At 48.8% G+C, this 10105-nt stretch overlaps 1 protein-coding gene across 1 annotated transcript; it reads left to right on the plus strand.

Moving 5' to 3' along the window:
* Positions 1-2406: 2406 nt before the first annotated feature.
* zbtb2b (zinc finger and BTB domain containing 2b) lies at positions 2407-10105 on the plus strand (the record flags this gene model as incomplete). Its single annotated transcript, XM_079996738.1, has 3 exons — positions 2407-2508; positions 7275-7455; positions 8698-10105. Exons 2-3 carry the CDS (start codon positions 7283-7285, stop codon positions 10103-10105), a joined length of 1581 nt encoding a protein of 526 aa, XP_079852864.1. The 5' UTR covers positions 2407-2508; positions 7275-7282.

Raw genomic sequence — 10105 nt, forward strand, 5'->3', positions numbered from 1 at the left:
GTCAGCAACAATACTAAATTAGCTCGTCTGAGGACGGCCGAGAGAGCATACTAAAATAGGCTGTGGCATTGAGGCGATGATTGATTGGTATTAACGGGCCCAAAGTGTGGCAAGAAAAAATTCCCCAAACCATTTCACCACCGCCACCAGCCTGGACTGTTGACACAAGGCAGGTTGGATCTAGGGATTAATGCTGTTGGTGCCAAATTCTGACTCGACCATCTGTGTGCCTCATCAGAAATCAGGATGCATCGGACCAGGCTACGTTTTTTCCAGTCTTCAACTGTCCAGTTTTAGTGAGCCTGTGTCCACTGCAGCCTCAGCTTTCTGTTCTTGGCTGACAGAGGTGGAACCCAACGTGGTCTTCGGCTGTTGTAGCCCATCCACCTCAATGTTTGACATGTGGTGCATTCTGAGAAGTTTTGCTGCTCACCACAATTTCCAGAGCAATTTCCAGATCTCCAGAGTGGTTATCTGAGTTAACGTAGCTTTTCAGTCAGCTTGAACTAGTCTGGCCATTGACCTCTATCATCAACAAGGCGTTTCCATCCACAGAACTGCTGCTCGCTGGATGCTTTTTGTTTTTTGCACCATTCTGGGTAAACTCTAGACTCTAGACTGTTGTACATGAAAACCCCAGGAGTTCAGTAGTTACAAGAATCCTCCAACCAGCCCGTCTGGCACCAACAATCATTCCGCAGTCAAAAACACGGAGATCACATTTTTCCACATTCTGATGGTTGATGTGAACATTAACTGAAGCTGCTGACCCGTATCTGCATGATTTTATGCATTGCACTGCTGCCACACGATTGACTGATTTGATAATTACATGAATAAGTAGGTGTACAGGTTTTCCTAATAAAGTGCCCAGTGAGTGTATACAGTATAATACACATCTATCAGCTACAACATTAAAAGCACTGACAGGGAAAGTGAATAACATTGCCCTTTTCATTACAATGGCATCTGTCAAGGGGTGGGATATATTAGACAGCAATTCAATCCTTGAAGTTGATGTTTGGAAGCAGGAAAAATGGGCAAGCACAAGGATCTGATCGACTTAGACAAGGGGCCAAATTGTGGTCGCTAGACGACTGGGTCAGAGCAACTCCAAAGCGGCAGGTCTTGTGGGGTGTTCCTGGTATGCAGTGGTTAGTACCTACCAAAAGTGGTCCAAGGAAGGACAACCGGTGAACCGGCGACAGGGTCATGGGGTGCCGTGGGCTGTAGCACAAATTGCTGAGAAAGTTAATGCTGCTATGATAGAAAGGTTTCAGAACACACAGTGCATCGCAGCTTGCGACGTATGGGGCTGCGTAGCTGCAGACCAGTCAGAGTGCCCATGCTAACCCCTATCCACCGCTGAAAGTGCCTACAATAGAGACGTGAGTGTCAGAACCGGACCATGGAGCAATGGAAGAAGGTGGCCTGGGTCTGATGAATCACGTTTTCTTCTACATCATCCGGATGGCTGGGTTTTGGCCCGAAACGAGCATCGGCATCTGTGGGATGTGCTGGAACAACAAGCCCGATCCGTGGAGCCCCACCTCACAACCTACAGGATCTGCTGCTAACGCCCTGGCGCCAGATACCACAGGAGACCTTCAGAGGTCTTGTATGAGTCCATGCCTGGATGGGTCAGGAGCTGTTGGCAGCACAAGGGGGAGCTACACAATTTAAGTGGTGGTTTTAATGTATGTGTGTGTGTATACATATATATACACATACACACATCTATACACACACATACATATATATATATATATATATATATATATATATATATACACACACACACACACACACACACACCCACATAATATTTATCTATTTATATTTTTAAGTTGCAACGCTTACACATTCCTGATTGAATGCATTCCATTTCACTGCATATATGTATGAAAGTATGTATATGTATGTGACAAATAAAAAATCTTGAATCTTGAATCTTGAAGTGGCTGACTTTTTGTTGTCGCCCATACATCAATAACTTGACAGTGATAGATACAAACAACGACGTGGAGGTTAGTTTGTTGCTAGTACCAATGGAGTGAATGGATTACCAAACGCGCGCGCGCACACACACACACACACACACACACACACACACACACACACAGTCAAGTCGCAGGACCTCCACACACAACCCCCACCTCCCTCGAGCCCCCCCCACCTCCCTCGAGCCCCCCCACCGGGCGGTTGCTTGCGGGAAACTACCACGCGCGCCTCCTCAACGGATTTTTTACAACCGCTTTTTTTTTTTTTTTTTTTTTTTTTTGTTTTTTTGAGCCTCGACCAGAGTCATGTGACCGTAACGTAACCCGACCGGAAAACACCGACGACGAGCGCCGCCGCCGCTGCTGCCGCCACCACCGCCAAATGCAGTGTGTGTGCAGGGAACGGAGCAGCTGCAGACCAGAGCGGAGTCCTCCCCGGTAGCGAAGACCGACAACAACAACAAGCAACAACAGCGTCAAACTCCACGGATCGCGGCGGAGCGGAAAGGTACGGCGCTTCGGACCTCGCACTTTGCCCCCCCCCCCCCGTTCGCGTTAGCGGCGTCGCGCGGGATACGTCGCGGTTCCCCCACGCGGCTCCGTTTACGCCACTTTTCTAGTTGGAAAAGAATCGCGCTCGTGACCGACCCATCCCCCCGCAACACCACCACACCCACACCCACACCCACGCCACACCGCCCTGCTTACATGTAACTTGTGCGCGGGTGGATTTCATTCGGGCTATTCTCGCGTTTTTTCTTTCTGGTTTGTGTTGAAAAATAAGCAGGGTGACGCCGTTCAACGACGTTGTGTTTATTCATTTAACTATTTCTCGTCTTAGTGGCTTTTTTTGTGCGATTGGCGCTGACGTCATCAGCATGGGACCCCCCCCCCCCCCCCCCCCCACACTCACACGCACACAGACCGTTATTAATTAATTAGAATTTAAGGAAGGAACGCGCACTACGGAAGTGGCTCGAGACTGCGACCGTGCGAGATAACCGACTGTTCCACGTGTCTGCGTTAGGGGCGGGGCTATGACGTCACCGGCAATCTACTACGTCGAACACATGGCGCTGAAACTATGAGGGTTATTCATCATGGGGTAATAGACATACTTCATGTGGGCCTAACCTGTGCGCCAGGAAAGCCGTTCTTTAAATCCATTTCCCTCTTAATTCCGGTATTTCCTGAAGCCCCCCCCCCCCAGGGATGAACACAGTGTTACATTACCTTATTTTATCCTAATATTGTAGCTACAAAACCCCAGATAATTGTTATTGTTGGCTATTGCCTCTGGAAAACAGAAAATGTGACTATTTTTTGGTTGTTCATTAATGGCTTTGTGAGCAACACAAACAAAAGTTTGTTAAGAAACTTAGGTGTTTCTGAATTACAGTAGCACAAAACGCATTACACAACCGTGCATCACCGTTATCAGATTACCGTCATGGTATAGATTGGTAGATGGGTGCTACTGTTTCTATAAGAGCCATCCGTGGTGTTGATGTGGTCGTCTACCTGGGATCATTGATTACAGACATTATTCATGTTGCCGTTTTGGTTGATCAGAAGTAGAAATTGGAAACGCTTCTGGACATAGCCCACAATGCGCTGTTTCCCAACCGTTTCCCTGCCGTGCCACTATTTTTTTTTTACGATGGAATAATCCCACGGCACGCCGCCATCCTGTTGACCGCTAAAAACATGATGTGGTTGAAATGTCAACGATTCCGTCCTGTGTTCCACAATGGAAGATGAAACTGCCAGTGAAAGTCATACACTGGGGAAAGACAGTCTTTGCGAATCGGTCGCAGAGCCCTGAAGCCCCGCCTCACCGCCGCTCAGAGCTGAGCGGCCGCATGTGTGGTTTATTAATATTACACGTGTCGCGCGTCCAAATGGCACCAAATTCGACACTGCGTGGCCTAGGGTCCCCAGCAATACACCTGTCAAGTGTGAAGTAGATCGGATGAACGGTTGTCGAGATAATCGAAGGACAGACAGACGGACTAAGATTCCTGCCTTTATAGTGAGAAGAAGTTAAGCAGGCGGTACACCTAAAAAGACGTTAGAACCAACGGAGAGAGTGTCCCTGAACACAGTCAGCACAATACTCAATAAGAACTCGATAGCGAGAGGAGGGGGCAGTGGCTTTGCTTTACGTAAAAATGAAAAAATAGTGCAATCAAACAATGTGTCACACAATCTCATCTATTGACAGTACCCGTATTTTCTCAAATAGTGACCAGGGCTTTTATTTACCCCAACTGCAGATGGTACCGGGCGTCTATTGGAAGCAGGCTTTTATATCTTAAACCAAAACTCTCTTTGAATTGTAAATCAAATTGCCGTCTCGGTGCCGTGCTCCTCAAAAATAAATGCCTATAAAATAAACTGGCATTGTTTTTTTTTTGTTCTGAGACACGGGACGCACAGCGGACCAGAGATTGCTTTCTCCCTCTCTCCGTTACGCAATCCACTGTCCTTATCCCAGGCGGAACGTCCCTTAATTGGGTTTAAAATGTTAGTTTCACACAAGTAGAAACTAACAAATACAAATAGATCTAAAATGAAAACACAGGAAAACCGGCACGGGAGGAGCGGTCGGTACGCATCCGCTGTCTAGAGGAGGGGAAAAAAAAACCATACACACTGAGTCATATTCAGCTTCGTTCACCGGTGTGTGTGTGTGTGTGTGTGTGTGTGTGTGTGTGTGTGTGTGTGTGTGTGTGTGTGTGTGTGTGTGTGTGTGTGTGTGTGTGTGTGTGTGTGTGTGTGTGTGTGTGTGTGTGTGTGTGTGTGTGTGTGTAAACATGCTTCGAATGTTGCGGCTCCGGGTGGGGTGGGGGTGGGTGGGGGGTGGGACAAGCATGTTGACCCGGGAAATGGAGGAGGTTGAATGACCCGGAAAGGAAGGTTGAAGTCCGTACCGTGTCATGACGCAACGGCATTCGGACCAATCGCCACAAGGGGAGCTCTCAGAACGAGAGAAAGACGAAAGACATAGTTCTTTATCTTGTTCCAAAGACGTCTTTTTGGTCCACAATTTCCACATCTTTTTAAGTGTACCTCTGCCTTTACATAGTTGGAAGACTAGTTCTCGAAGACTACTAGTTCTCAATTTCAGTATGAAACGTGAGCTTGTTTTGATAAGCACAGAGCTGCTATCCTTGTTGGAGCTGATTGATCGGTACGGCCTTGCAATTTTGATCTTGCAACGCGAGCGATGGTTCCAATTTCTTTTTATTTTAAGCGGAATTAGAGAAATGTTCACGGCAGGCCTGGCGCGCTCTCACAGCAGGGGGCGTTGACAAACACTGCCATAATGGAAACAGTTTGATGGAGGACGGATGTGGAGGTTGAGGGTTCGATCAACACTGCTGACTGGAGCTTGTGTTTCCATTACAAGCAACTAAAACATGGCCAGTGTTCGATACATTGCACAACGATTACCGCTCAGGAGTACTTAGACAAACCCATAGTCCGCATGTTGACCTCTGTGATGAACTGCACAAGAAATCCCCTTGCCCATTGATCCCAGAGGGACACACACACACACACACACACACACACAAACCAGGAAAGCGTCATGATAAATTGTTCATATTTTACCACCGCTACCTTTATTGTGCTACATGGTGGAGAAAGTGTTTGTGGGAGAGAGGAGGGATTCACCCTGCCCACAGGCTGTTTATATTCTCCACTGGCGGTGGGGGTGGAACCAGTCCTGCCTTAGGAATGTGTGTCGACACCCATAACCCTGGTCATGTGACGGCCCGGAGTCCTGTCGGTCCCCCGTTGACCTTTAGGGTCACAAACAGTGGCTAACCGATAGGGTCACTGCAACTCCCCTTGAGTGCCACTTAGTAGTCGGCACCCTGTCTATCGTCCTTAGAGCTCTGAATCTATTGATCAATGGTTGGGAAGGTTTACCTGACCCACCCACCTACCGCTTGTGTCTACCTCTCCCAAATATTTAAACTTTATATTTATATTTGGGGCCGCAACCCCCGTTAATGCTGCTATTGTTAAGACCTTGAATGCAAAATAACGGTAAAAGGTGCTGCCAGAGTAGGTTTTGTTGCATTACAACCTTCTATTTTGTTTATTTTTGGTTGTTTGTTTGTTTGTTTGTATCACAGGCAGCAAGGGTAAAAGTACAGGAAAAATTGAGGTGTTTTAAGTTTGTGCGTTTAAAAAGAATAAAATAAAACATTTTAAAAAGCCGCAGTAGCAGGGTGCTAGTCGTTCAGTCGTGAGTTGTTTAGCCAGTTAGCTTCACAGCTATTTAGGGCGGTGACGAATAAAAACACACTGTAGCGGGGCCGCTCCCAGTGGGACAGAGCGGAACCGCCTCTTAGATATTTTTCCGTTTCATACAAGTAGGAAACTAACGGAAACAAATCTCAATCCAATTCACTGCGGACGCCAACCTGCAAGTTGCTCTTAAAGACCTCAGGGGGTCAAAGGTGACGTGTATGAATGCAAAGTAAGTAACAGACGCCAAAGAAAAAAAGGTGTCGCCTGGAATAAATTTTGCTGCATTACAACCCCTTCCATTTTGTGAAGAAGATCCAGCATGTATTGACCACATAAGCGTCCGGTTCTAAATGCGGAGCGTTTGAACCTCACGGTAGCGGCCCTTCTCTAAATACATGTTTTGTCCTAACCGGCCCTTCCCCTGGAAATCCCTGGAGATGTTTCTCCGGGGGTCGTGTGAGAACAGTCAGGAAGTTGTCACGGGAGGTCAATAAGAAAAGCAGCCTCTGTGTCTCTACTCGAGCAGCAGCGACTAACAGGCTACAGGAAGTCCTTACAGCGAGGCTCCTGACCTCTTATTCTACTCATTGATTATTCTGTTGTTTTAACGTCGACCAAGAACAAGAAGGTTTTCTCAGGGCCTTTTTTGTTTTGCTTTCCTTCTCATACGAAATTAAGCCGAGTTAAGTTTGCTGGTTCTACTCAGCATTGCGACCTACGCCATTTGAGACATCTAAATAATTTTTATTTTACTGTGGAGAGACTTTCTGTAGTGTAGAAAGCCGGATCCCCCCCCCCCCGTCTTGTTTTTGGGCTAGCCTGTACAAAGACGTTAGCGCACATTGTCAACCTGCGTCTCTGTGGTCACAATAAACTCCGGTCTCCTACCAGACAGGAAACTGACGTGTGTGTGTGTGTGTGTGTGTGTGTGTGTGTGTGTGTGTGTGTGTGTGTGTGTGTGTGTGTGTGTGTGTGTGTGTGTGTGTGTGTGTGTGTGTCCCTTTTGTGCAGGCTGAAGAATGGAGTTGGCCAACCATGGTCTTATCCTCCTGCAGCAGCTTAACGCGCAGAGGGAGTTTGGCTTCCTGTGTGACTGCACCGTGGCCATTGGAGACGTCTTCTTCAAAGCCCACAAGGCTGTGCTCGCCGCCTTCTCCAACTACTTCAGAACGCTCTTCATCCACCAGGACAGGTAGAGAACCTTCAAGCGAATGAGTGGAAAGTGCTATTTTATGCCGCACTTAAAGGGGGCCTATTATGAAAAACTCTCCTTTTTCAGTGCTTGTGCACGTACATTTGGGTCTCTGATCGACCTACTAACACACACACTTTGAAATAAGACAACCCAGTCAGTTTTCTGTGAGCTCTCTATTTCGGTAAATGTATCACATGTGAACAAGCCGTTCAGATTTGTGTCTCAGTCCTACGTCCCATGCGGCCTGAGTAGAATTAGAACTGCCCCTCATTCTGAGTAACTCCACCCACGGCTGGAAAATAACAAGCGCTGCTGGGAACGCCACTGAGCAGTCGTCGTCCCCCTCCCCTCCCCACACACAAGCACAAATCTTTTAAAAAGGGGAATTAATACTAACTGTCCAGAAAAATAACAAAGATGATGGAAATGTAAGTATTGTAAAAAATAATTATTCTGTATCGTTTCTTTCGAAAAAAGAAATGAAAGTTTTCAGTAGATAGACTGTAGGCTGCGGCACACAATTCGCTGTGTGTTTCTCCAAACAAAACCGATAAAAATCTGTTTTTATTGTAGATGTATTTATTTTATTTTCCGACGTTTACATGAAACAAAAAATCCCTGCGTGCGTTGTCCCAGTGCGGTGTCTCCCACAAGTTTGGAGCACGGCAATTAAAAGTTGGAATAAACTTTTAAATGAGGCCTTGTCGATCTAATATGAGTGAAGATTCAGCAACTGGATCTCTTATTTCTCACCTCAAATTTGTTCAGAAAGAGATTTTGGTGGACTTGAGGTGAAAACAGTGAAAGTTTGGGACTAAATAAGACTGAACCTGGAAGTTAAGCTCAAACCCCATTGGCTCACAGAACTAGGGGCCACAGGAGGTTGGCGCCCCCAACTGAAACAGAGCGTGCTGGAACAGGATAGTTTGGAGGCATGTTGGAATGGCTAGAATGCAGAATCTCAATAGTATTTTCAGCAAAAAAAACTTCAAAAACATGTTTTGGGGACCTCACAGATCTATATTAACTTGTTGAAAAGGGAATATAATAGGACCACTGTAAAGGGGTGTTAAAATAAATATAAGTACGTAAACAATAATAAAATTCAGTGCTATGACAGATGTCAGAAATTACCATATCCCACATACACTCCGTGGGCTCAACTCCAAAATGTTATTTCTATTTCTGAAAGACTTATTTTGTAGAAATTCATGCATTTGTTTTTTCTTCCATTCTCAGCGACTGTGTTCGCCTAAAAGCTGCCGACATCCAGCCAGACATCTTCAGCTACCTCCTCAACCTGATGTACACTGGCAAACTCGCCCCCCAATTGATAGACCCTGCACGGCTGGAGCAAGGGGTCAAATTCCTGCATGCCTACCCTCTGCTACAGGAGGCCAGTCAGTCGGTGTACTCCCACCCTGAGCCCAGCCTCACCCTCTCCACCTCGCTTTACGGCATCCAGATCTCCGACCAGCAGGTGGCGCTGTCGGCCAGAGTGGCCACCGGCCGGCAGATTGCGTCGCCCTTCGACATGGAACAGCTTGCCGCGGACAGAAAGAGTGGGTCTACGCCGGCTGCCGCGTCGGCGTTCGGCAGCTCATTGGCGTCCAAGCGCACCACCTCGCCCCTGGACATGGATGCCTCCACCAGCGGCCTACAGACCGCCATGGAGGAGCAGAGGACCGGCCTGCTGGGCGGGGAGCCTTCTTCGGTCAGCGCCATCCTCCACGTGAAGCCCAGCATCATGAAGAGGAGCGCCTCCTTCAGGAAGCACTACACCTGCCACCTCTGCGGCAGCCGCTTCAACCAGAGGAGCCTCCTGCGGGAGCACCTCCTGCAGCACACCCAGGCCCTGCAGCAGAGCCTGTCCGAGCCCAGCGACGCCCTGTCCCCTGTGATTCCCCCAGACCACACCATGCCTGAAGAGGAGGTGGCGCAAAGGGGCGGCGCGGTTCAGCCAGCTGCTACGGCCATGGCGGTCGAGGTCATCAGCGACAGCGAGCTAATGATGGCCTCAGGCCCCAACCTGGACTCCCCCCGGGGGGAGGTGACCACCTCCGGCTGGGGGGCAGCGGGGTCCCAGTCCCAAGCCGACACCCCTCCCCCCTCGGACATTGCCGACATAGACAACCTGGAGAGCTCCGACCTGGAGCGCGAGGTCAAGCGGCGGAAGTACGAGTGCTCCACGTGTGGACGCAAGTTCATCCAGAAGAGCCACTGGCGTGAGCACATGTACATCCACACCGGAAAGCCCTTCAAGTGCAGCGCCTGCGGCAAGAGCTTCTGCCGCGCCAACCAGGCGGCCCGCCACGTGTGCCTGAACCAGGGCGCCGATGCCTACACCATGGTGGACCGGCAGAGCATGGAGCTATGTGCGGCGGGGGAGGACAGCAGCCAGATGGAGGCGCTGTTCCTGGGCTCTGCCCGGCCCTACAAGTGTAACATTTGCGAGACCACCTTCTCCAGCCCCAACGAGGTGATCAAGCACCTGTGCTTCAGCCAGGGGGCACTGGCGGGACTGCAGGGGGCCGCGGGGGCGGGGCTCCTCCCGCAAGACGAGTTCCCCAAAGTGGAAGGCTCTGATTTGTCTAATGCCAGCACAGTACTGACGCCTATAAAAACTGAGGAGATCCTTGTGGAATAG

The sequence above is a fragment of the Zeus faber genome, assembly GCF_960531495.2.
Source record: "Zeus faber genome assembly, chromosome: 2".
Lineage (NCBI taxonomy): Eukaryota > Metazoa > Chordata > Actinopteri > Zeiformes > Zeidae > Zeus > Zeus faber.